Source organism: Corvus moneduloides, chromosome 6 (assembly GCF_009650955.1).
Source record: "Corvus moneduloides isolate bCorMon1 chromosome 6, bCorMon1.pri, whole genome shotgun sequence".
NCBI classification, from domain to species: domain Eukaryota; kingdom Metazoa; phylum Chordata; class Aves; order Passeriformes; family Corvidae; genus Corvus; species Corvus moneduloides.
The window spans coordinates 45,454,202-45,480,423 of NC_045481.1; the positions used below are offsets into that span (position 1 = coordinate 45,454,202).

At 52.2% G+C, this 26,222-nt stretch overlaps 3 protein-coding genes across 9 annotated transcripts in view; 1 reads left to right on the forward strand and 2 right to left on the reverse strand.

The window, feature by feature from the left end:
* The first annotated feature begins 1,288 nt into the window (after positions 1 to 1,288).
* LOC116445726 (malignant fibrous histiocytoma-amplified sequence 1 homolog) lies at positions 1,289 to 9,429 on the forward strand. Its single transcript, XM_032112647.1, is given in 11 exon segments — positions 1,289 to 1,307; positions 2,289 to 3,168; positions 3,770 to 4,061; positions 4,485 to 4,671; positions 5,596 to 5,786; positions 5,877 to 6,364; positions 7,532 to 7,689; positions 8,189 to 8,348; positions 8,809 to 8,879; positions 8,980 to 9,121; positions 9,123 to 9,429. Coding segments are annotated over 11 exon segments (2,688 nt in total). The 3' UTR covers positions 9,223 to 9,429.
* Positions 9,369 to 17,223, reverse strand: IRF7 (interferon regulatory factor 7). 3 transcript variants are annotated; one of them, XM_032112650.1, is made up of 13 exons: positions 15,998 to 17,223; positions 13,539 to 13,603; positions 13,402 to 13,483; positions 13,152 to 13,314; positions 12,658 to 12,820; positions 12,494 to 12,576; positions 12,271 to 12,316; positions 12,060 to 12,161; positions 11,798 to 11,986; positions 11,516 to 11,641; positions 11,009 to 11,389; positions 10,729 to 10,847; positions 9,369 to 10,020 (listed from the first exon to the last, which is right to left on the reverse strand). In XM_032112650.1, the coding sequence occupies exons 3-13, from the start codon at positions 13,422 to 13,424 to the stop codon at positions 9,874 to 9,876; spliced, it is 1,542 nt and encodes a 513-aa protein (XP_031968541.1). In that variant the 5' UTR covers positions 13,425 to 13,483; positions 13,539 to 13,603; positions 15,998 to 17,223; the 3' UTR covers positions 9,369 to 9,873. The 3 variants fall into 3 exon arrangements, with proteins under 3 accessions (XP_031968541.1, XP_031968540.1, XP_031968539.1); XM_032112649.1 differs by lacking the exon at positions 15,998 to 17,223 and having other exon boundaries at positions 13,402 to 13,473; positions 13,539 to 15,026; XM_032112648.1 differs by lacking the exon at positions 15,998 to 17,223 and having other exon boundaries at positions 13,539 to 15,026.
* A 291-nt stretch (positions 17,224 to 17,514) lies between these two features.
* The window catches only part of SLC25A22 (solute carrier family 25 member 22), a 51,584-nt gene continuing 42,876 nt past the window's right edge, over positions 17,515 to 26,222 (reverse strand). For all 5 annotated transcript variants that reach the window (XM_032112651.1, XM_032112653.1, XM_032112652.1 and 2 more), the window contains exons 6-10: positions 23,170 to 23,288; positions 21,359 to 21,530; positions 20,408 to 20,562; positions 19,199 to 19,274; positions 17,515 to 18,326 (exon numbers count right to left, since the gene is read on the reverse strand). In XM_032112651.1, the coding sequence (XP_031968542.1) occupies positions 18,173 to 18,326; positions 19,199 to 19,274; positions 20,408 to 20,562; positions 21,359 to 21,530; positions 23,170 to 23,288 (676 nt within the window). In that variant the 3' untranslated portion in view covers positions 17,515 to 18,172. The remainder of the gene's footprint in view (positions 18,327 to 19,198; positions 19,275 to 20,407; positions 20,563 to 21,358; positions 21,531 to 23,169; positions 23,289 to 26,222) is intronic.

Genomic DNA, 26,222 nt, shown 5'->3' on the forward strand with positions numbered 1-26,222 from the left:
ATGGATGAATCCTGAGCATTTTGGAGTTAATCTTCCTTGGTTCCGTATGCTTCCTCTATGGAAGTGCAGCCTGGCTGGATGATAAGGAAGTGGTAACTTTGGAGTGGCTTTGAAGATCTTTGGAAAAGACACGGTACTGACTGCAGAAGAACAGCTGGCAGAGAAGCTGTAGTTTTCAAGCTGAACTTGCAGCTAGAATACATACCTGGAATATGGGTGTGGGGTTGTGAATACAAACACTGCTGATAGATTTCTGGACAAAATAAAAATTCAGAAACTTTTATGGCACTGTTGGCACAAGAATGAGAGAATGTGATCTAGTTGTGCATACACTTAGGGTGGAAATTGGATACCTCTGAAGATGTCAGAGGAACAATTCTGCCATAACCTGTGTGTAAAAAAGGTAGGTGGCGTGAAAAACAAGTCTTGACCAAATAATAGAAGCAACTACACTGTTTACCAGGAAGACAGTATCAGTCTGTTTCATTCTTTGGGCAGTTTCACTGCTTCGGATTCTGGTTAAATGTTGCCCTTGAACTGGCAGTAAAGATAACAGCCTGTTGCAGGGTGTATTAGGAGTGCCTGCACTGTAAGGCCTGTTAAAATTTGTTACCTCTGCGCTTGCAGTCTGCTGAGACTGAAAACTACACCTTCTGCATGTGCTTTCTGCTGCAGTGAACATGAACAACAATACTGGTTCTTTCATTCTGTCTGCCATTTAAATTATCAAATTCTAAGCTGCCTCCTGGGAGAGGCAATGAGAAACATTCCTAAAAATGCCTCTTCTGCTATGTTCTAGAAAACAGTTTTTCTAGAATACTGTGTATACTACTTGCTTTTTTTTTTTTTTCCTTTCTGGTTGACCGTCTTGGATCAGATGCTGCTGCGTGTTTAAGGGAAGAAATCTTACTTATTCAATATAGGCAGTAGTTTGGTGACAGTAAAACCTCTTGTTAGTGTCCTTTCATTCCTTTGCAAGAGGGGTGATGCCAAAAGGTCATTCAGCACAGGCAGGGAGGGATGCTGCACCAGGAATTTGACTCAGGAACTGTTTTGCCACCATATTTGTCTCATAGGTGACCTTCAGTACTGCTTTTGGGATGTAACCCTGGCCATACCATCTGGCCAGAGGTGCTCGGGTTCTTGAGAGCTGCTCTGAGGTTGGATGGAGAAAAGAGAGGGTGGGGTTCCCTGGCAGAGCGCAGGGAGGCGGGAGTGACACAAGAGGAGGAAACGAAAGGGGGAGGCGAGTGCCCGGAGGATCCAGGTGGTGCCACGCTGCAGGGTCATGGCCCAGCCCAGAGCCTGTGAGTAGCTGCCCTGGCTCTTCACTGCTCTGGGTCAATGGTGGTGGGAGTCCTTTGGCTTGTCCCCGATGGAGAGACTGGGCATTTGGGAGAGGGCAAAGGCTTGCTTTCCTGCTGGGCTTGGAGCATGTCCCATGTTTCAGTGGTGATGCTGAGAAATGATGATGAGTCAGTCCTGAGTGGGGTGCATTGCATAAGGGGATGCCATGCTTGGTGTCACGGGAGGAAGTGAAACGAGAGAGGAAAGCAAATCTAACCATGTTTTGCTTTGGTATCATGTGATCCCCATCCCGCTGGCGCTCTCCTCGCCTGCAAATCTCTCTGCTCTAAACACCCTCTGTTTGGGGATGTTCTCAGCCATCGCTGAGTCCCTGCCTGTGTGCCCTGTCCTTTGGGGAACCCCACCGTCCCTGTGTTATTCCCCCAGTCTCCCAGGGCTGGGAGCATCTCTGCAGGGAATCACAGCGTCATCTGGAGGGGAGAGGATGTGAAAGAGGAAGTGTCTGAACTCGCTGGCCCTGGCCTCAGTGAGTGCATCCATGGAGCTGTGGCCAAGAGCTGAGTGGGCTGGGCGAGTTACATGGGGAGCAGCTGTCCTGACGTCAGCTCTGCCCCCCCAGCCCACTGCTAGGATTAGAAAACTCCCAGTTTTGGGGTAGATGCATCTGTGCCTGGAGCTCTTGCAGGGCTCAAAGCATGAGAACACATCTGTTAATGTGACACTTGGGCTGCAGGTCAGCATCTGGTGGGAACTGTTCCTGTGTCTTCAGTCCCAGCCAAGATCCTCAGCTTCAGTTCCTCTCTTGGGAGGACACAGGGGCTGGTCAAGCAGTAATTGTGGTTGCACTGTTCAACCAGCTCCTCTGCTTTTTCTTGCTGGCCAAAATCATCCCAAAGTCATGCAAAAAAAAAGAAATAATGGTCTGCAATTCCAAAGCGTCAAAGTCTCTTTTAACCACCTTCCCTGTCCCATATGTCCAGGTCAGGAGCAGGAGGACAGGTTTCGTGAAGTGAATCTCTCTACCCAGAGGCTGCGTGTGCTCCCGCCTGCAGTCCTGAGCAATTCCATGCTGGAGAGCCTTGACCTCGACAGGAACAAACTCAGGAGCATCACCGGCATTTCTAAGCTTTGCAACCTCAAGAAGCTGATACTGTCCAAGAATGAGTTTGTGGACTTTCCCAATGAAATCCAGAGCCTGGTCTGTTTGGAGAGGCTTGAGCTGAATCAGAACCAAATCCGGATCATCCCAGAGGGGGTTTTCTCCCATCTCCCCAGGCTTAAGCACTTGAGACTGAACAACAATCGTCTCTGTGCCCTCCCCAGGGACCTGGCAGCTTGTCAAGGCAGCCTTCAGTACCTCAACATCTCCAACAACTTGTTCCGGACCTTCCCGCAGCCTGTCCTGCAGCTGGCACGCTTACAGGAGTTCCATGTGCAGAATAATGCTCTTCGCCAGCTCCCCAAGGAGCTCTTCCAGGGACAATCCCTGAAAGTGTTTAAGGCCAGTGGGAATCCCCTCCGGGAGCCACCCAGTGAAGTGTGTGCTGGTGGCATTCAGCAGATCCGGAATTACTTCAACCAGCTTCAGCATGGTTTGGGGCAGGAGGACAAGAGGGTCAAGACCATGTTCCTGGGGGCCTCACTGGCAGGGAAGTCCACAATCTGCAGAAGCCTGAAGCAAGGGCAATCCAAACTGGTTCCCGAGGAAGAACGAACAGTTGGCATAGAGATCAGTGAGTTCCAGATCGAGGACTTCACGTTTCTCTTCTGGGACTTTGCCGGCCAGCTGGAATATTACGTGACTCACCACGTGTTCATCACCCCACAGGCACTCGTCATCCTTGTCATCAATCTTCACATGTAAGTGCTTAGCTGGTTTGGATTCCAGGTAGACCAGGGAAACTAAAAAGGAGCTGGGGAAACTTTGCACTGCACGAATTCACACCGTTTCCATTGGGCCTCGAGGCCTGGTCTTCGCACCACTGGCATAGCTGGCTCTCCCCCTCCCCCTTTTTGCAGATCAATCTTTTAATCCACCAGGTCTGTCATCACCTTGCCAAAGGCCTCTGTTTGGAGGGGTTGAATAAGCACCAACTCCTTATGTGACAACTGAACCCTCTCTGAACAGACTTGCTTTCTGCAAAAAAGCAAATTCCTACAATCCCGTCTGTATCCTGTGGTGTTCCCTGAACATGGAGGGAGCATCAGGCTTGGGTTTTGTGCTACAGAGGGATGCTCCCATTCACAGCAGGGATTGACTCTGCTACACCCCATAGCTTAAGGATGGGGAACTGAAGGATGAGCTTGGATACAGTCCATGTCAGCTTCTGAGATCAGAGCTCTTCTCCAGTGAGCTCCTGGGACAGCACGGAGTGTGTGGTCAGGCCTGCACTGGTAGAAGTTGGCTGGAGATCCAGAGGGTAAGATGTGAATTTGGGATTTTCTTTTTCTCCCTCCCCAGGTACCAAACTAATGACAAAACTTTCAAGGAGCTTGTTGGTTTCTGGATCAACAACCTGTCCATGCGAGTGCCAAACTCGGTGGTGCTTCCTGTGGGAACCCATGTGGACTGCTGCCAGGAGCAGGAGGTAGCAGAGAAGACACATGACATCATGGCCAGGATCACAGCCATGCTGGCAGAGAGAAAAAGCAACCTTGCTCACTTCATCAACAACCTGGAGGGCAGTGAGGAGCCCAAGTTTTACGTGGACCAGTGGGAGAGGCTGAAAGAGATGGAGAGCTGCACGTTAACTGTAGGGCTGAGATTGTCCTGGGTTCTGGCTGGCTGAGGTCACCCTGTTGTCTCTGGCACCCCAGGGTGCTACTGGCTAAGGTGATCTGGTGCAAGTGCATCAGGCCACTACTGCAGCCCCTCCCCAGGCTGGGGTGGACATGGTAACCCCTGGCTGTGACCTGCAGGGTCCTTGTCCCTGGTAGGTGATGGGCATCTCCTCTTGTGGCTTGTAGCAAGTGCCTGAGGAGGAGTGCAAGGGGCCATTCACCATCACCAGGTGATTTTCAGGAACTGCTGCAGAACAGAGGTGTGAAGCAAGTGCCCTCTGAAGCTGAGCCAGTGGTGTGTTCCACCCTGAGTGACCTCATGGGCATTAAGTCCTCACAAGCTAAAAGACTTCTCCGGGTGTAGTTTCATCAGGTATGTGCTTCCTCTTTTCCAGATCTTAAATTTAGTTGCTGTCAACTGCACGGATCACTGTGACATCAAAAAGCTCGAGGCCACTATTTTGGAGCACGTGAAGAATGAGGAGCTCTTCCCCGAGGTCTTCCGAGTGCTGCCGCCCATCTACAGGCAGGTGGAAGCTGCCATCGTGGATATTGCACGGAGCGAGGAGGTGGCAGACCATGGTGAGTGGTCTGCAACCCTGCCACGCTTTTCTGAGGGGAGCTTCTGTCCCGTGCCTGGGACAGGCTCTCTCCAGTGCTGTCCTGAGTTTGGGATGGGCTATCCAGTGCTTGCTGCACCTTCTGGCCCTGTTTGTGTGGCAGTGGGGTTGCTGCTGAAGACCTTGCAGCGTTAATACTGAGCATGCCTGAATGGGCCATGCTGTCTGGTTCCTTGCTTTCCAGTGATGTTTTGCTTTCTCCTCTTCTCCCTGCATAAGCAATTAAAAAACCTTGCAGGGCTCCACAGCTTTAATGCTTCCATGTGGTTTTCAAATTTACATCCTGCTAACTTTATTTAATGGCCCCTACCTTTCCCTAGACCCTTTTCCATGTCTCCTGTGACTTACTGGGATTAGCAGACAGCTCCAGCCTCTTGCTTATGTACCCAAAGCAGGCACGAACACCACCAGTTCCCAGTGACATCTCTGGCCCCCCTGGCCACTGCAGGATTAGAGAACAAGGAGCAGAGGCTTTTCTTCTGTGGAGATAAGCCAGACTTTGTTGCCTGTCTCTCTGCATTGCTGAATGTCAGTCTGAGGTTTAACTGGCAATCTGAGGTTTTCTGGCTGGAAACAAACCTGCTTCCTCAAACAATAATAATAAAAAAACCCCAGTGTTAGCCTCATTTTTCAGAAAGTTCTGGCAGGCTGTTGCCACTGCTGAGCCAAGGCAAGGCTGTGGGGGCTGCAGGGTGGCAGTGGGACAGCTGAGGAGAGGCAGAGCATTTTTGGTCACAGTCACAGAGCATCACTCTGATCCCAGTTACTTCCCCAGGGATGGCACAGGTTATGTGGGATGCTGCTGGTGTTTGTTGGCTCTCTGAAGCATCTACCTTGGAATGCTGTGTCTGAGAGATGCATTCTGAGCTCCTGTATCTCCCTCTAGGCATGATGGACCTCCAGTACCTACTCAGCAAACTCTCGCAGCACAAGCACCTGGCCGGCCTGGGCAGAGAGCTCCTCCAGGACATCTTGCGGTACCTCCACCACATTGGGCTCGTAGTGTGGTATGAGGAAATCAAGCACTTGGAAAGCACCGTCTTTCTCCAGCCTACCTTTTTAATAACGATGTTCAAGGTGAGCCTGGGGATCAGGACCATCTCCTCTGTAGAGTCCAAGCTGGGCTCCTCTCACTGCCACCTCACCTCTCCTTCCCTTCCCATGCAGCTCCTGGTGCGGTACCGCCTTGTCCAGCAGCTCGAGAGCATCTCTGTGGAGACACTGATCGGGGAACATGCCACCATCAGAGACAGAGCCAACTGGGTGTGGACCTTCAAGTCAAAGGCAATGCTGTGCCACCAGGCTGTGCGTGCCTTGGTGAAGCACCAGCTCTGTTCAGAAGGGATGTGGGATGTCTTTGAGGAAATCATGGGACACAGGCCTCACAGAGGGAGAGGGAAGCTCTTCAGCCTCCTGGAGCACTTTGAGCTCTGCCTGGAGGTGAAGCACACCGATGTGCTCAACCCGCAGGCCAGGGAGTTTGTGCCTGGAAAGCCATGGGAGACAACACGGAGCCAAGGCGAGTCCTGGTACTTGTTCCCAACCTATCTGAACCAGACAGAGGAAGTGTCTGAGGTGTGGGGAGGAGATCACCCTGAGGACCTCCACATCCGTGCCTACTTCTCACCCGAAATCCCTGAGGGCTTCTTCCAGAGGTAAGCACTGGTTTCCAGCCATCAGTGAGGTTGTGGGATTGAGTTTGCTCGGTGTAGTACCAGGATGACTCTCAGCAAGCCCTTGGCCTGAGCCTGGGAGTCAAGATACCAGGATGGCTTCTCAGCTGTGCCACACACGTGTGGGGCCCTGGGTGAACCCTTGTGATGTTCGCTGCCTGGACGTGAGCAACGGCCACGCTCCTTCTAGCCACCTTTCATCGGGGTGGGGGGAATGTGTTTGGCTAATCTGTGCCCATCCAGGCAGGCAAAGGTCTCACAGTCCTACCCGAGAATGTTGTAGTTTCTATGGGTGTTGGAACTATACCAGTTTTTGGAACTTCTGGTTTTCTGGACTGGTCTAGAGTTCTGTCTGACAGTGGTATGGTTAAACCCCAACCGGCAACCAGGCACCACAGAGCCACTCAGTCACCCTCCCTGGCTGGACTGGGGAGAGAATCAGAAAAGTGAGAAAACTCATGGGTTGAGATTAAGACAGTTTAATAGTTGAAATAAATTATAATAAAAACAGTAATAGTGATAATAATATTGTAATGCAAAGGAAATCAGCAAAGAGAGAAATTAGAGAGAAGAACAAGTGGTGCAAGTAAAAAACAATTGTTCAGCACTAACCAACTCATGCCCAGTCTGTTCCCAAGCAGTGGTCCCCCAGTCAGCTTTCCCCAAGGTTTATATGCTGAGAGTGATGCTACCAGCTGTGGGATAACCCTTTGGTCATTTGGGGTCAGCTGTTCTGGCTATGTCCCCTCCCAGCTTCTTGTGCAGCCCCAGCCTCCTCGCTGGCAGGGCAGCCTGAGAACCTGAAGAGTCCTTGACTTGGTGTAAGCCCTGCTCAGCAGCAACTAAAACATCAGTGTGTTATCCACATCATTCTCATCCTAAATCCAAAGCACAGCACTGTACCAGCTACTAGGAAGAAAATTAACCCCATCCCAGATAAAACCAGGACAAGATGGCCAACTCTGGAAGGATCTCTTGGCTTAAGAGGCTGCTCCTGCTGCTTGAGCTTTCAGTAGGGGAAGGTCCTCATTTGGTGTCTACCTCTGTTCTTACTGAAGCTCAGCTCATATTTTCAAGTCCACCTGGTGCCACACTTTCTTCCATAAGCTAGGAGGAAGGTGGTGAAAGCCATGGGCAATCTCCTCACAGGTTCCTGGTGAAAGCTTGCTCCTTCTATTCCACACACTGGGTGGCGAAGATGACCTGCCTGCTTGTATGCAATGGCAAACCTCTGCTGATCAAAGAGAATAACCAGAGGGCCTACAGCTACCTGGAGCTCCGCTGCAGAAAGCCATCGGAAAGGACAGGTAAGATCTCTGATCCATATTTCATGACTCCCAACTCCATGTCTCTCCTGAGCTCCACCCCTGCCACCTCCAGCCCTCTGGGAAGTGTCCCAAGAAGCCTCTGCCACATATCCTAGTCTGGCCTGGCTCCACCAGCAGTCCACTTACAGATTTTCTCCATGCAATTCTGTTCAGGACTCCTTTAGAGGTATCACATAAAAATGGGAAGTCAAGTTTTCAGTCTTGTCATGGAGCAGATGGGTCATCCTTGCCCAGAAGGCCCCAGCAGAGTACAGTCTAAGGCTGGGTCTTCAAGAGATAAGTAAAAGGGCCACCCAAGTTGGGGAGCTCTTCTAACATACCGTTAAATTCCTTATGGCGGCTTGGTTAACTGGAGAAATGGAGCTGGTCCAACAGTTGAGGCCGTGGGCTGGAAGTGATGTGTGGGTCACCACAGCATCTCCGGGGCTGCTGTGGCTGGGGGCTGTAAGCAAGCACGACATTCTCCTTTTGCTGGAAGGGTTCCAGTTTGCCTGGGACTTCCTCGTGGCAGTTGTGCTCGTCATCCAGAAGCTCGCTGAGGAGTGGCCGGGGCTGCACCTGTGTGTGAAGACTCCCTGCCGAACGTCCGGCTGTCCTGCAGAGTTCCTCTGGCCGGACATGGATGGCACAGGTGCCATGTACGTACAAGCTGTGCCCCTCCAAGCGAGGGCAGGACCTGGGTGGTCACTACTGCAATGCTGGTGGGGCTGGTCAGCTTCTAAAAGCCACGTGAAATTAGTAATGAAATTCACTGGCACTACAGTGTCATTCTCCCATAGCAGCTCTCTCCATAGCAGCTCGTGTCCCACGTGGTGTTAGCACTTCCTGGTGTGGGAAATTAGAGCATGGAGAGAAAGGTGAAGCAGATGAGACTCTGGGGCTCAGGCACATGATGTTCACTCTGGACACATGCCCACATGTCCCTGTTTCATGAAGAGCTGAAGGTGCTCAGGCACCCAGGAGGGCAGTGGTTGTCCCACCAATTGCAGCTGGTCAGGGTGGGAAGAGCAAGCCTCTTCCACTGCCTTGGCATCGTCTTCCTTGGGGAGTGCTGAGGGCAGCTCCTGCTCCTTCTCTCCCGGGCTTTTTCCTCCACAGGACAAAGGAAGACGTTAAAACCTGTGGGACGTGTGGGCACCGTTTTGGTGCAGAGCTGCTCCTGCCCAAAGGTGAGCCCAGTGTCCTGAGTTAGTGCCACAACAGCACTCAGGGGAAAGAGGGCTGAGGGTTTGCTGGAACTGGAGTGCTAAGGGTGTCCCATTCCCACAGTACCCAGGCAGCTGGAGGAGCCCCTGGCACAGCCCTCTGCTCACTATTACGTGACAAGCTACGGGACCACCACTTTTGGACCTAGCAGCATCCAGGTCACTAGGCAGGTAAGAACACTGCCACCTCCCCTTGCCCAGGGACCAGATGGTCAGGCTCCTGAATCAAGGGGATGCAGTTGCTTGCAGCCTGGGGAGGGCACACCCCATCTTCAGGCAGCCCTCTGGTTTCCACACTCCTCCCTGAGATACCACCCCTTCTGCACCTCTGAGCTGAGGTCTGGGTGCTTCGTGTTGTAGTTACTGCCTTATTTTTCCAGAACATCTCCAGTGAGTGACTCCAGGCCAGTGCTCACGGAAGTACTTTTGTTTAGCAAAAGCGTCCTCAACACATTCTGCTTGCAAGTCATGTTTGTAGCCTTAATGCATGGAAATAAATTCATTGATAAATGCATCCCTTCAGGTGTGGGAAGTCACCTCATCTACTCAAAATTTAAAGGGAAGAAGGCACTGATAAGCTCTCTGATACCAACCCGCCCCTGCCAGCAGGGACTTTGCTGAGACAAGGCTGGGCATGGACCCTGGTGGTTCTGGGGGTAGAAGGGCGTAGCGAAGATTTCAGACTGATAGCAGAGGCAGGTGTCCAGGCAACAGCAGCAAGAGAGAACTACGTTTCTATACATACATATTTTAACTTGGAAAAATTAAGAAAATAAATCTGTAAATTACCACACTCCACAAAAACACACTAGCAGCTGATGGAGGGGAAAAGCAATGTGTGACTCCAGGACTGGTCACTGAAGCTGTCCTTGGGCTGGGGGGTGCTGGTTTGCAGAGGCTGGGATGCCCAGTGGTCCTGCAGCCTGTGCCAGGGCCATGGGGAGCGGGGCACAAGGGGTCAGCCCAGTTGCATGTTGTACTGCTCGATGAGCTCCATGAGGTCGAAGGAGTTGGAGAGCTGCAGGCTGAGGGTGTGGCTGTCAAGGGAGGAGGCTCCCTCCTGCAGCACCTGCTCGTAGTAGTACTCGCAGAACTTGGGCACCAGCTGCAGCGGCAAAACATTGGGGTCAGGGGCAAGTTAGGGGCAGCTGCCCGATGTGGCTGCAACACCCTGCATAGCCCTGTTCTCCTGGAGTGCAGGGAGGAGATGTCTGGGGCACCCTTTGTCTCCCCCAAACCCTGAGGGTCCCTGGCCCTGGGCAGCTGCCTTCCACACCATCCTGCCCAGACCCCAAGTGTCCTCTGGCCCAGGCAGCTGCTCACCCTCGCCCCATGTTTCCCCTGGTCCCCAAGGGTCCCCTTCCTGGTCACAAAGCCGCCCATGTCTCCAAGGGTCCCCTCCCCTGTCACTCAGTTCCCCCATCTCTCTCAGCCCCCCAGGTCCCCCCTCCTTGGGTATCCAGATCTCCATCTGCCCCATATCCTGAGGGCTCCCAAACCCCACACTGAGGGTCTCCCTTCTTGTGCACCCAAGCACTCACCTCCCCTGGCCCCTGAGGCTGTCACTACCCAGTCCCTGAGGAAACTCCATCACCTCTTCATCACCAGGGAGTCCCCATCCCTAGGCACCCAGAATCCCATCTGCCTCAGTCCCCAGGGGTCCCTCTTCAGGCACCCAGACCCTCCATTTCCCACCCACCTTGACCTCGAGGATCCCCCTCCTCAGGTACCCAGAGTCCCAGCTCCCCTGGGACTCCACGAGTCTCTCCCCTTCCCTGGGCAGCAGTGGGATAGTGGGTTTTGGCTACTGCACCTTGACCAGGATGAGCTTGGACTCCTTAGGCCTGTCCTTGGAGAAGGCCTGCCCAAAGCAGAGGTAGATGGTGAAGTCAGGGGATCGCTGCCTTTGGCCATTGCGGAAGTCCCTCAGCTCTGTGAGGCAAAACAGGGCTCAGTTTTGGGGTGAGCCTGGTGGAACAGAGGGACTGGGAGGGTTTGGATGCTTGTAACATCCTGGGGCTGGCTCCCATGAGCCCCAGAACCAGGCTGGGCAGGAACTAACATATGGGGAACAATGTGCCACCCCTACCCACCTGTGCAAAACTCATGGAAGTCAAAGATGGGTGTTTCCTGGTCCCGGCAGAGCAGGTTGGGTGGGGGCTCCTCGACCCCCTCGAGCTGCTGGGACAAGGCCCAGAACACCTTGCACTTCTCCCGGCGGGTGGCAAAGACCTTGTCGGCGCGTTGCTCCAGCTGCAGCCCCGCGACGCCCAGCAGCTCCTCGGTGAGGCGCCGCTGCTTGCTGTCAGCCACGCTGGCGGGGCTGGGGAAGCGCACCACGTGCCAGGGGCACGGGGCCTCCAGCAGACTGGGGGGCTGGTATGTCAGCAAGCAGTGGCTGCCCCCAACCACCTCCCGGTGGAACTCCTTCCCCCGGTAGTAGATGGTGACATCCAGGATGGAGACGATGCCATCTGCACCAGGAAGTGATCAGCAGCTGCATCCTCCAAACTGAAACGTTCTCCCTCTCCAAAGCACCCCCCAAGCATATTTAGTGTTAACAATTGTAATAATTATTTATAGCTGTTAATAACCCTCACCTGTGTTATCCAGCAGCAGCCGTGGCTGTGGCACAGGGCTGGCAGCAGGGACAAAGAACGTTGCCTCCGCTGGGTACTGCGTGGGGCCCGTGCCCTCTGTCAGGTGGCACGGCAGTGGCATGGCCCCTGCAGCGGGAGATGAGCAGCATCGGCATCACCATTCGGGATGCAGCAGAGTGGGGGCTGCTTTGGCATGGGGTCCCCATGGCAGCACGCCAGCCTCTTCCCACTCCCTTATGGCATTCCCACAGCCAGGGCCGGATCCTGCTGCACAGCACCCACCTGTCTCCTCTGGTGGCATGAGGCCCGGTGGGTGGTAGGTGTCCAAGGTGGGCTGCTCCACCGGGGGAACCCACTGTGGAAATGTCGTGGGAGGGAAGCAGTTGTTTTGGCTGGGGTCTGCATAAAGCTGGAGCAGGGTGTCCTGGTGAGGCTGGAGCATGACATCCTGATCCCCTGCAGGGAAACCACCTGTGGGAAGGTGCTGGGGTCACCCACCCAGGCAGCCACCCACTCTGCACCCCGTGAGCAGGGCTGGTCTCACCTGTGGGCACCCAGGACTGGGCCAGTGAGCCAAGGTCACGGGGGGAGATGTCACACTGCTGCAGCAGCTCCTCCAGAATCGAGAGCTGTGGGTCAGTAGGTCCTAAGGGGGAGCACAGTGGGTGGGATATCTCACAGCCACAAAATCAGCCCCAGCTGAGCCTAGCAGGGTGTCCTCCCCCAAAAAAAAGGAGTGCGAGACTAGTGCTTACCTGGGACAGCGATTGCTGAGGCCATGTCTTGGGAGTCATGCTCCAGCTGGAAAGGGAAGCAGATTGGGATCTTAGTGCTGTGGTTGCCAGGCACTCAACCTCCCCCAGCCCGTATTTTGGCCAGGTGCTGGGTTGCAGCTTGGGTGCACCCTAAGGACATGAAGTTGAAATGCCTGCAAGTGGCAGCAGGGACACCCCTGGCCTGCTGTGCCCACCCAGCTACCTGGAGCTGCTGTTGTGCTGGCTGTTGGTCCACCACAGGGTTAGGAACGCTGGAATCTCCCTCCTTGCTGTGCTGGAGGGTGGCTGAAAGGAGAGCACCAGGAGTGGGAGGTCCTGAGATCTCTCACCCCACCCAACACAACCCCTCCTTGGGGCAAGGCTCACCTGAGATAATGGAGAAGACCTTGTGTGGGTCATCACCACGCTTGGAATGGTCATCTTCCAGCTTGAACATTTGGGTGCTGCTCAGGGCACAGCGGAAGTTGGTCTTCCACTTGGCCAGGTCCTCGGAGCCTTCCTCATACCGCCCACTGACCTGTGCCCAGGCCTGGGGGTGCAGAGGTGTGAGCATGGGGTCCCTGGCTCCATGAGCATGGAGGCTTCCAGGGATGACTGATCTTCCCCCACCTTCCCAGCTCCCATATCCCACCCACGCTGAAGACCTCAACTTGCTGCTGGTCACCATCCTATCCTACCCCTCTTGAGGACCCTGAGGGTGCCGCTGGTCACTCGAACCCTCCTACCTGGAAAACCTTGAGTGCACTACGGATCAACCCCATCCCCCACACCTTGAAGACCCAGAGGCTGCTGCTGGTGACCCCCACCCTGCCCATCTTGAGGATCTCCAAGTCGCTGCTGGTGATAGTCATCCCACCCACCTTGAAGACCTCCACGTCACTGCTGGTGATGTCCTTCCTGGCGTTGTGTTTCCAGGGGACGCGAAAGGTGGTATGGCCAGGGTCGATCCAGCACAGCCCCCTGTAGCTCCCGCTGCTGATGGCGTTCAGCAGCCACTGCCCGAACCGCAGCTTCTGGGCTTCCCTGCGGGCGCGGGACTGTCACCGGGAGGACCGGGGCCACCCGGGGACGGCGACCCGGGGAGGGCCGGGGGTGCTGGGCCCCACTTACCCCTCCTTCTCCGGCGCTGCCATGGTGCCGGGTCCGCAGAGCTGCCGTGCCGTGCCGCGCCGTGCCGCGCCGTGCCGCGCCGTGCCGCGCCGTGCCGCGCCGTGCCGCGCCGTGCCGCGCCGTGCCGCGCCGTGCCGCGCGGTGACCTCAGCGCGGGAACGGCCGCCTCCTGCCCGATCCTTTATCCGCCCCTTTCGTTTTCCTGGAAATCACGTGTCCCTTCCGAAAGTGAAACTGCCTCCGCTCCCGCGGCGGGGCGGTGCCGCCGCTCCCGGGAGCGCCCGCGGGATGCTCCGGCTCCGGGAACGCCGCTGCGCAGCCCCGCGCAAGCCCCTCCCCAGACTAGCAATAATTAAATAAACCGGACCTCAAGCTGAGCGTGGGACACCCGGAGCGCAGGGGGTCAGCCGCACCCGCTCCCGCCGGGGCTTCCCGGGGCTGGAAACCCCCGGGCCACGTGCAGATGTTTCTTTCAATCCTTCTTCTCCCGGCTGCCTTGGCTTGCACGCTAAGGCCGTGCTGCCAAAATTTACAAACCAATAAAGGCCGAAGTGCGGCGGGCAGCTCTCGGCACCGAAGCAGAGGCGAACCAGCCCATGCCCACCACAGGAGGAGGATCACGGGCAGCAACAGCGCCCGCCCGGCTCTTCCCTGAGCCCTCTGAGCTCTGCGGGTGGCAGTCAAAACAACCCAAACACCCTGAGAGGTTTTTCGAGTTCCTTACCCAAGGACCAGGAAGGGGTGGAGGGGTCAGTGGGGCTGAGGCACGGGACTACAGCTCTTCCCCAATGTGCCGCTTGTTTTTCAGGAAATTTCTTCTTTCCAGGAAGTCCCTACTGCCTACTAGGCACTTTACATGGAGAGTTTTTCAGAACACTGCCTTTTGTTTACCAGGAAGTTTCCCACTTCCTAAAAAATCCCCTGGTGCTTTCCAGAAAATTTCCCAGTCACTTTGAGGCAATGTCCTCCTTGTTTCCTGGGAAATGGCTTTGTTGCTCTCTAGAGTCCTCCATTCCTGTCTACGATTTTTACCTCTGCTTAGAGGATCTCCATTGCTTTCCTAGGAAATTTCCCCATGACTGTTACTCCCTGGTGAGAGGAAAGCTCACGTCTTCACAAACAATTGGATGGGTGAAGATGTGGGTGTTCACATCTTTGAAATGCGTCCTCGTGTCTCTCCTAACTCCGGGCCGCAGGTTTGTTGCAGAGCCCACACAGCTTGGCTCCTGAAACAGACACGGGTCTGCACAAGCCTGAACCTCGGAGCTTCGGGGTACAGCAGACAGCGCAAGAGAGAAAACCCCGCAGGCGTGTGCCCCGGTGGACTCTCTCCCTTTATTCGAATAAAGTGGCAGGACTCCTCTGTCTCCTTTTTGGACACAAACCTCTGGCATTTGTGGATTTTCCTGACACTGGGAAGCAAGACATTATTTCCCAAGAAGTATCATTCATCCTCTCCAGGCAATTCCCCTTTTGCTATCCACCAATTCCTCCTTTGCATTCTGGGAAATTTCCCCTCTAGGAAATATCACTGTTACTTTCTTCAAAAATGTCACTTCTGCTTTTCAGGAATTTCCCAGGTATTTGAGGAAATTTCCTCCTTGCTTTCTTGGAATTTCCCTCCTTTTATTTCTAGGCTACCCCCCCCCCCCGCCCAGCCTTGTATGAAACTTCCCCATTACTTTCTACAAATTCCCAGAATATTTCTCCCTTTGCTTTCAAGGACTTACCCCTAGTCATCGCATGGAAATTCCTACATTGTCTTACAGAAAATTTCCCCTTTGTGATCCAGGATATTTAGCTTTCCAGGATGGTTTCCCTTTGTTCCAGGAATTCCCCTATTGGTTGCCAGGATTTTTCCTTTTGTTTTGCAGGAATTTCGCCCCAGGGTTTTAGGAACTTTCATCCTTCTGTCCCAGGGAATTCCACAAACCAAAACTGACCCAAGCACCTGAACCCAGGACAGGGGCATTCCGCAGATCCAGCAAAATGAATTTAAGGGCCGTGAACACTGTGAAACCCAAAGAGGAGCCAGGAGAGCCGGGTCAGGGTGGGAGCAAGGGACAAGGCTGACATGGAGAAGGTACGACTGGAAAGGGCCCAAGGTGGGTGGAGGACCCTCTGCCAGAGGAACAGGTGGGAAGAACAAGGAGTGGTGCTGGCTGATGGCTCCTGCCCCAGGGACAAGCGGCACCCTCGGGGAGGGGAGCAGAGTCGTGTTTATTTACTTTCATTCCTCAATGCTGCAATCAATGCAGAGAGGTTTCAGTTAATAGGTGATTAATTAATCTGATGGGAATGCTCCCATTTTAAACTTTTTTTTTTTTCTTTTTGCAAGCAGGACCCTGCGCAGCCACAGCCACTATCCCCTGCCACCTTCCCAGGTCCTGCTGACTCAGGGACATGTCCTGGAAGCTAAAAATCAGCCTAATTTAGGTCACCAGCTCCTGCACGGTGGAAGAAGAGATTTCAGGAGGAAGAGTCAGTTTTACAAAGAAGTTTTTAAAAGCATCCCAAAGGACAAGGAGAGCTTTCCCTGAACCTTAGACATTCACTGCACAAAATTTTCCTTCAAACTTAATCCCACCATACAAACCTGCACTCCACACGCATCCCTGCAGCCACAAGTCACCCAGGTTCAGGGGACAGTCCTTGCAGGCAGAAGGGCAAGCTGAAACCCCACAACTTTTATCAGCAGTGTCCCTTTTGGGGACCCTCCCTGTAAATCAAAAAGCAGCAAGGAATGGGGCACCTTAAAGGAAAAAAAATAAATCTTTCTCTTTTAATCCACCCAAGGGAAATCCAGAGCAAGAGCAGCATCACAGCACTACACACAGCACAGACATCTATCATGGCCTTTGCACAGATTCCTTCCCAGTTACACGGAGAAGTCATTAAAAGAAAAAAAAATTATTCACATATGCAAAGTGACAAGTAACAAATCAGCCACAGAACAACTTTTTCAAAGAGAAAAAGGATGCATCAAGGAAGAAGGCCCTCAAAATACAGGTTTCATGAAAACCTAACCCCAAGAATGGTCAAACAGGTGGTTTTCTTTTAAACATTAAAAACAAGGATTTTTAAAAATTAATTTAAATACACATTCAAAACACAAACACCAAGCAGGCGCCTGGAGAACAAAGCAATAAAAAGGAATGAAAAGTGAATTCAACCAGTTTAATTTCAACACCGAAGTTGGGTGGATCGCACCAAATGGAATAAATAACGGAGAAGATCACACTGGGTTGGTAGATCTCACACTTAAGACCATTTAAACTAGAATTAATTACACAGCCCAAGAGAGTACTGAACGAGGAATTCCTCTGACAAGGGATATTAGCTGGGGCAGTGTCCCTTTCATAGAGCAGGCTGTAGGTGTGGATTTGCCCCCTGCCACCCACCACCAATCCCCACCCCAGGAGCAAACAGGATGGTGGTGTGATGCAGAGGACTCGCCCCCACAAGTGATGGACACACAAACAGCTCCTTGCTCAGGGAATGGGAACCCTCTGCCTCTTCCACACCCGCTGGCTCCAGTCACACCCAAGGCAAACATCAGAACACAACCAGACCTTGTGCTCTCACCTGGCAGGGTGAGCCCACAGGCACAGCATTTCTGCTACGGCTCCCCAAGGTTGATCAGCTGACCTAGACCTGCAGCCACAGCTTTATCACACTGGGGATGGGCAGGTTGAAGGAATGTAAGTGGTTTCTTGTTGTTTGGTTTTCCCTCCCCACAACCCTGCATTAAAAAAAAAAAAACAAACAAAACCCAAACAAAAACCAGAACCAAAATAAAACTAAATAAAACCCCCACAAAACGAAACAAACAAAACAAAAAGCAAAACCAAAAAGACCCCCCAAAAAAACCCAAACAAATAAAACAACAAAATAATCCCCAAAAAACACCCCAAAACAAAAGTAACTTGATCCCAAGTTCCTCTCCCTTCCCTGCCTGTAGCCAAGCAGGGAAGCACCTTTGGACATTCATGTGATCCCACAGACATGTTCCCTACAGAGCAGACATCTTATTTCTGCACCTCACCCGGATGTGCCTGTGACACCTAGTTAGGAGGGACATCCCTTTGCTTTAAAACAAAAATAATTACAAAATCAATAGGAACAATCAGAATTCATTTAAGTCCAACTCGTTTTTAAAAAGGGAAAAGGGAGGACTGAAGGTTTTCAGGCCAAGGAACTTGCCAGATCCAGCATCCCCCCCACCCCTGCCTCCAGCAGCAATGAGATAAGACCCCTTTGTGCAGCATTCACTCTTGACCCGAGGTCAGCAGAGCCAAGAAGGTGCTGAGGGGACACAGCTGCCCCTCCAGCTCCTCCTCAGACAGCTGGCAGCTTCAGGAAGAAAGGGAAACTGAGGTGGATGAGGGTTGAAGCTATTTCTTTCCCATCTCTCCTTCTCCCCAAGACTGAGAGGAGACTTCTGCGTCTGCAAACCCAGTCTGTGCTCACCAGTGTCCTTAAGAATGCATATTTAAAACCAAAAAATTGGAAATTAAGAAGAGAGAGAGAGAGAGAGAGAGAGGTGCATAATTAAGTATTGTCCGTGGAAGGAGCGGGAGGGGGCAGGCTCCAGAGGGAGCAGAGAAGGGACTCTCTCCCTCCCCATGTTGCCCATCTGGACACCAGGTCCCTTTGCATCCCTGCGCGAACCCTTTGTGCTGTTGCTCTGACATCGATCGACACGGATGGTGAACACGGGGATGAATCCAGCGCTGCAGAGGGCGGGAGGGCACACGCAGCCACTCCAGGGCTAGGCCCGGTGCTTGGGGAGCATGTCCAGCAGGAATTCCGCAATGCCGATGAAGTAGACAACTTGTGCAATGCCAAAGAGAGGAGCAATGACCAGGGCTCGGCAGTAGGCCCCTTTGAAGAAGGCTGTGGGCCCTTCCCTCTGCCAGATCTTCCTGGGGAGAAATGACACAGACAGGTAACTGTTCATCCCGCCCCTCCACCGTGCCAGGAGAGCCTTTGGCCATGCCCTGGCTTTCTACCTCCCTCCAGAGACTAATCCCAGGCAAGTGCTGTTGCCTGGCACAGCCTCCACAGCAAATCATCCATCACTGCCCAAGTGCTCTGCAAATGGCCATGCAGAAAATTGCCCCATCCCTACATCTGGCTACATACAGGAGTGTCTGCCTATGTCTGGAAGCACAGCTAAGACAACCCCATGCTTGCATTGAGAGGTCACCCTGCTCAAATCTCCCCCCTCAGCATGGGACAGAGCCAGATGGCAACAGATTCTGGACACCACAGAAATACAAAAGCAGAAAAAGTCCCTTCATGTTTGGAAGCAACCAGACCATAGTTCAGTAAAGGATCAGAGAGAGGATAATGCAGCTGGAGACAGCTCACTCTGGCAGCACTCCTGCAGACACTGTGCAGAGCAGTCCCACGAGGGATATGAGACTCAATACTGTAGGATTTCCCAACAGTAGGGCCTTGGGAGAGACTACCACAGCATTGCCTCCCTTTGCAGAAATGAAATCTCAGTGTTATGACTACTGGGGTTTGGACAGAAGTATTTAAATATAAATGGTATGTTTTTCTTGCTCAGTATGGGAAGAAGTTCTCTTTTACAAAACTATATATATATATACATCTGCTCATATATCTATATCTATCTCCAGATAGACAGATAGACTGATAAAAGCACAGGTTCAGAGGGAACACGAAGCAAAGCTGCTGGTTGGGTCTAGAAGCTGCACTTCCTGCTTGGCAGCAGGCAGCAGCAGATGCCAAACACCTGATGTGGTGCCTCTGTCATGAGGAGTCTTACTTGGTGCAGTCCAGGATCCCCGAGTAGGTGTCCTCATTCACTCCTCTCTGCAAGGACTGCAGCCGCGTTTTGATCACTGGGGAGGAAAGAGAGGGGAGACACTGGTGAGCACTGGGAGCGTAGCAGGCAAGAGCCACCCTGAGAGCAATGGCTTTGAAACAGTCAGAATGAGATTACCAAGAATACAGACCATTTTCATACATTTATCAGGGAAAAATGAATCCATTCCTTTATAAATGGATAAAAGAAACACAAAGCCACCCAAAATCCAACCCCTCCCCTGTTACAGTGGGGATTCTGTAACACGATGTATCAAACAAGGAGTCCTGTGGAAAAGAAATATATATGGACCAATTCTTGCTAGATGTTTCAGAGATGTTTATTTCTCCAGCCGCATGGCCGGGGCTCTGCCGAGGAACCCTCACAGTCCGGCTGAGGGTCCTTGCCCGCGCAGGGGAACACAAAACAACAAATGGGGAACAAGGCTGACCAGGGGCAGGGAAACCCCGTGTCTCCCCCCAGGGCCCCTCTGCCAGGGCTACATGGTGGGGGGGAGGGACCCCGACACTCCCCTCCCTCACTGTGATCAAGGTTTCAAAAGCTGACTTAAACTTTAAACCTTCCAAATTCAGGTATCTCTCTGCAAAGTGGGAATTGATTTTCATATGCTCACCTCCTTCTGGAAGAGGTATCTAAAATACACAATTCTGCTCCTATGTTTCTTCACGCCTTGGAGCATGTGCAGTGTTGGGGAGAGAGCAGTTACTTTCTGGTGTTTTTCACAGGAGAGAAACCCGAGGTGGTATTTAAGGCAGATGCTGTGGAGCAGGAGAAAAGGCCACAAATCTGAGGCTTCCCCTGTTGGTCCCTGACCATATGCTTGTAAGTGGTCTGCATATTATCACTCCACATGGAAATGCACCTTTCCAGGGTGTGTCTGCAGCCATTCCTGCCAAGAATGACTGAAATGAATGACACTCTCTTCCCAATGTGCCAAGCGAGTACTGCAAACTTTTGTGTAAGCTGTGGCCAAAGTCGTAGCTCAGCTGAACTGAGCTGGAGGCAGCAGAGCTGTCCCCTCCTGCACCTCCCTTGTGCTCATGCTGAAAAAGGCTGGCACAGTCACCCTCCTCCTCACCTGGCCCAGCCTGGGCCTCTGACTCCTGTCCCTTGGCAGCAGGCCACCACCAGAGGCTCCTTAGGACTCACCATCACAAGGATTGACAGCCACTGCAGCCGTACTACCAGCCACACATCCAGAGAGGAAGGACACGTAGAATGGAGCCTTGACATTGGGGTCTTTCTGGCCCAGCTTGTTCAGGTTTGCAAACAGTGGGAAGTAAACAATGGAGAATGGGACATCCCTGCAGTGGGGCAGGAGGAAAGAGAAAAAAGAAGAACAAGGACGAGCAAAGTCAGTGTGGGACACCAACAAACTGAGCAAAGGAAGGGCTGCAAGCATCACAAATTGGCAGCACAGCCATGAGTGCAATGCAGATATCCTGGCTCTGTGATTGCAATGCAGACAGGAGCTGAAACTCAGCAGGGCAAAAGTGACTGCACAAAGGACAACAGGCCCATGGGAGGCATGCAGCCCTGCAGGATCAATGGGCTCCCCTTTTTTTCAATACTCAAACCACAGACATCAGCACATTCAGAGGTCAATTGTTTTGACCACTCTTGTTAATTACGAGACATTCCGTCCTGCCCGCCATCCCATGGGGCACTGCTTTAGCTCTGCCTTTCTTAAAGCTAGAGGAAAGTCACTCTGTGAAAGCCCAGACAAAGAGTGTCAGAGCAGGCAACAGTCCTTGCATCCAACATGCTCCGTGGGCCAGATCCCATTGCACACTCTGGGGCCTCAGGCTGACAGTTTCACTTTGCTAGCTCTCAAGGACTTCTGCACAGTGTGAAAATATAGACCATAGGGCAGACAAAAACCTTCCACAGAAAGCAGCAAAACTAAATCTTCCAGGAACAAAAAGGCAGGCTCCCTCACTTCTCTGACCTTTCCTTCTTTAATGTACAAAAGCTGTGCATGGAAACTGAACTAAACCAACCCCACACCCACTGAAGCCAACACCTCCTTTGCAGGCTCATCGCTGGGATGGGTGGTGCCTTAGGTCCAAGACTGGGAACACCAAGCCCACACCATCGTACCTTAGCAGCGTGGCTCCCAGGCCCTTGTAGAGTCCGGCGATGCCTTTGCTCCGCAGCAGCTCCCTGGTTATCTGGGTGGCTGTGGTGCGCGTTTCCACTGCCGGCTCGGCCGCCGCCGCCGCGGGGGAGGAGGAGAGCTGGGCCTGCGCCGCCATCAGCTTCTTCTGTGCCGCTGGGGAGCAGAGCGCCAGCACCGGTCTGCAGGGTGCCCAGCAGCAGCCTCCTGCTGCCCGGTGCCGCGGGACAAGGGACAGGCAGATCTCCAGGGGCAACACAACATGCAGACAAAGGCCAGGCAGGTGCCCTGCAAGCTCTTCCCCCACTCTGCCCATCTCCCTCAGCCTGTCCCGGTCTTGGACAGTGCTGCCACGCCACAATGCTGTCGGCTGCGCTCTCCCACCAGCTGGTTTGCCCAAGCAGGAGCATCCTGTCATGCACCATATCTCTGCAGTGCAGAGAACAGGAGCTGCTGTGAGCAGGCAGGGGACAGTCCCTGCTTCCAGGTGTGTCCCTGAGCTGCCAGTACAACAAACTAAAGATGTGCATAAACGAGACAGCTTCCAAAGTTCTGTTCTTTGCCTCGCTCCCCTGAAAGCAATCATTAACCTGGGGAGTTTCTCAGCCACATTTATGAACACATCCTGGTTTCTCCCACTTTTCCAACTGATGCACTTCGGCCCTTTGGCCAGAAGATGGAGAACACTTCAATCTGTAGGTAATCCCCAGCACACCACAGCTCTCCTGCCACACAGAGAACAGGCTGTTCACAGCATCAAAAACCTCTCCTGAACCCTCAAACCATGGCTTAAATCCTTCCAACATTTTAAAATAATACGCACAAAGAGGATAAGGTCTGCAGTAAAACCAGTGAAGAGAGAAAAGAAAAAGTAAATCTGTGATTATTCAGGAATGCCACATCAAATGAGAGATTACAGGACAAATTAGGCCGTTTTCCAGGAAGGGCCATAAACATGGTATCTAACAGTGTCATGCAGGGCTCCTGAGAAGTGAGGCTATAGTTCAAACTGACCTCTGGAAGAGACTAAGGAAAGAGCAAGCAGCTCTTTCCCCTAGAGTCTCCCTGCCAGACTCTGGTCTCCATTCTCACCAGAAACACTCCACAGTGTTTCAGCCAAAAGGCTCACACTCCCTCCTGCCTCTTGCCTGCCAGCTCACGCCCACAGTCCCAAGAGCCTGATCCCAAACCTCATTCAAATCCAGAGCACTGGGAGAATTTTATTTGCTGTTTCAACCAAGACAACTGCTGTTTTTGTCAGGGAGAAAAAAAGAGTACAAGGGGAGACAAGTCATTTGGAAAGAACACGTCCCCTTGGGAAGCTGTTAGAGAGGTGCTGCAGGGGGGTAAAAGAGGGAGAAAATAGACATCAGAAAACATGGAGATGGAGGAAGCAGCACAGGAAAGGCACTGGAGGACGCTAATCCCTTCCTGGGTGCACAAGATCTACCAAGTTTGAATCACTCACAAGCTGACCACCCAGTCATCTCTCCCGTCTCCCTCCATCCACCAGCAGCATTTGCTGTTTTGCTTGCCAAGCCTATTGCTTTGAGAAAAAAAACCCACCACCTTTTGTAACTGCAAGGGCCTCTGCAAAGCCAGCTGAGCAAAGTGTGGGGGGAAGTAAGCTGGGAAGAGGAGGAGAAACTTCTGCTACATCTGCGGTATCTCTGACATGGGAGAGCAAGGGAAGAAAAGAGTTTTCTCCACTCATTCTCTCAGCTCCGCCTTGAAAGCCCAGTCCCAGCTCTTTCCCCCTCCCTGCTCAGAGCACAGGGAAGAAAAGTCCACGTACCAATGCGTCCTGCATCCTGCAGCTGGATTTTGAGCATCTCCATGGGAGTGGTGACAATCACCTGGCAGGTACCCGCGCCACAGCCCGCCAGCATCTCCCTCAGCAGCGTCAGCTTCTTCCTGCCCAAAGAAAAGAGAGAAAGAGTCCATCAGAGCCGGTGGCCTGCAATAACACTTGGGCAGCTGGGTACAAGGCTTGGGGCACATCTCTGATCCTGGGGGTTACAGGAAAGGCAGCCAAGGGGACAGTGGAACCTGCTAGACCTGACAGTTCAGCACAGCCCAGACTTGACATTTCTGCCAGCACCACTTGACCTGGAACACAGACTCCTTTTATCCCCAGAAACAGAACATTCAGAAAAAGCCATAAGCCCAGTCAGAACAGCCCCAGAAAGGAGCACACAGCCCCGTCCACACACAGACAGAGCACTGCAGCTCTCTTCCAGCCTGATGGTGCCCCTGGTCAGGGCACAGCTTTCAGAAAGGGTATCACTTCAGAGGGCAGCAGAGGACCTGAGCATTAAGGGGGATAAGCAGCTTTTGTCCTGCCAGGCTAGTCCTTTAAAAATTGTCAACAAACTGAGACCACAGGACAAGGAGCAAGGAGGGAAAATATTCCGCTTGCTGCTTTGGAGTTCTGTGAGAAAAGCAAAGTAAATAAACAGCGAATATGAATCAGGGAGGTAGTTCCTCTGTGGTTACGAGCGGCTTCATCTTACCAGGTTTTCCAAACCTGAACAAATAGCCTTTGCACTAAACTGGTCCTCCCTGAGAGACAAGGGATGGGATGGACCTCCAGCAATGCAGCCTTGTGCATTCTCTGCACTACAGAGCAGCAGACATGTAGCAGCAGACTACTTATCAGCAACATGTTCTCACCTAGCAAAACCCAGCATTTCATTGTTCCCTCCATGCTAAAGCTATGAAAGAGCCCAGCTAAGACTAAAAAGAGGAACTTAGGATGAAAAACTTCATAAAGTTTCTATTTTCAGAAAGTGATGTGGTTTTGCCCTGTAAAATATGTGTAAAAATCCTCATGCCTTGGCACCAGAAAACAGTGACTTGATTAAAAAGTACATCTGACCTGCTCCTTTCTAAAAGGGTTAAAAAAAGAAGCATGCATAAATCATACAGCCAGAGAGAAACAGCCTCCTCTTTTTTCTGTTTTAAATGCAAGTACTATTTTTACCTCCCCCAGCCCTGCTCTGCAGCAATACCTCATCTTAACCTGCTCAAGGCGCGTCCCCACGCTGTGGCAGAAGCAGTCCCACAGCAATACACCCCATGCCCTTGCAAAGCCCAGGCACACCCCCCTGCCAGCGGTTTCACAAGCACACACACACAGCACAGCTGTGGGGCAGTGGGCCAGCAAAGCAGTTTCAATGCCAACCCTACAGGAAAGGGAGGGCAGATGCACCGTAATCCTGCTGGACCATCACGTCAGCTGGGCCGATTTCTCCACCTCTCATCTTCTCCAGGGAGGATATGAGAGCAGGGGATTAGAGGCACAGAGCCACCACAGAGATTACCAGAGACTAAATATAGAGCCCTCCTATGAGGCTGAAAGGAGGAATATTTCAGTCTCACCGTTCCAAATTTCCCCACAGATGTGGAGCTGCAAAGAACAATCCCTCCCACGGAGTTACCCACACGGGTGCTGAAGTGTGCACAGCAAGCTTTCCTGGAGGTATGGGGGAACTAGGGTGTGCAAATCCAGAGGTTCCCACTGCCACTGCCACTTGGAGGTGGCCAACTCGTGCCTTTTGGGTGGCCTGAAGCACAGCACCAGTCTCTGAGTGGCTCAATACAGTCAGCAGCAAGGCTGCACAATCCCCAGCCTGGCTGTGGGAGGAAGCAAACCACCCAAAGGAGCTGGCTGCCAGAATCCCTCTTTGGCACAGCAGAGCACCTCCCACTTTAGCAAGAGCCCTGGAGCATCCCTGGAGTACGTATCTTCTGGCTTTCATCCAAGGCAACTGCTTTGATACCCAGTTCAAAAGATCAGGAAGATTTGGCCTACATATTCATCTTGGACCATTATCCCAGCCAACTAAAGTCAGCCTTGACTTGACTGAACTCCATGGAGCTATGCCAGTATGACCCAGGGAAGGATTTATGCACATGGGTGTATTTTAGAGATCTCAACCAGGTACATCAAAAACATCTAGAACAAGGGCTTTCAGCTTTTGGTTTGCACATCCTGGGAACTAGGAAGAGTCCAAGAAAAAAGTAGCTTAAGATAAGCCAATCTTTTGACAGGAGGTTTTAAAGTTGCTATACAGGGTTCAAACTGCCTTTGCAAAACCTCAGCAGTCTGCACAGAAAAGGAGTTTGAAAACTGTTCATCTATAGACAACAAAGGGGTTTAAATATCTAAGGCAACACCACTGGCCTTATCCTCAGTGGTTTCAAAACTGGCATACTTCAACTAACTTCAAAAGCTGCAACACCAGCAAAGGTCTGGTCCTACAAATGCAGAAACCATCTTTTATCACAGCAAGAGAGTGTTAAATATAACATATACACAATAGCCACAAATCCTACACTGGCAGAAATCAGTTGTTCCACATTTTTTAACTGACATACTATTAATTTGTGACAAATCAAAAATGTCAAAAGGGAAGAGGAGGAGATTCATGCTTGATTTAAATTAGAGTTTCAAACTAGAGCTGAAAAATAAAGTCAAAAAGCAGGAACTAGAGGTTTATGTAAGGCTTTTTGGGAGCAATGAGTTCAAAGCTAGGATCTCTGACAGCACTGGTATATTGACGCCACATGGGAGCAGTGTAGGATTTTTTCAAGTTTCTGAAAAATCTTGGCCATGTGGGAATTTACTGTGCTTGGGCAGGGACCAAAACTAGCCATTCTGGAATCAGGATGACAACATTTCCAGACAGGAAATCTCTGACCTGAGGAAACATCCATAAAAACCCATCCATTTCTATTTCCTACCCAAGAAGCTACTGTCCCCAGCTTGGACATCACCTTCCTCACTCATAAAATAACCTCTGCCTCTGTCAGCCCAAGAGGTTGTAAAAAGCTCCCCAGGAGTTT

What these genes read in the sequence shown, in the direction of transcription:
- IRF7 (XM_032112650.1), bottom strand. Translation starts at nt 13,424, where the DNA reads ATGGCAGCGCCGGAGAAGGAGGG. An exon ending in GTGACGTGGAGGTCTTCAAG is followed by an intron (nt 12,821 to 13,151) that starts GTGGGTGGGATG and finishes CTGCACCCCCAG; the next exon opens with GCCTGGGCACAGGTCAGTGG. An exon ending in CCAGTCCTGGGTGCCCACAG is followed by an intron (nt 11,987 to 12,059) that starts GTGAGACCAGCC and finishes ACCTTCCCACAG; the next exon opens with GTGGTTTCCCTGCAGGGGAT.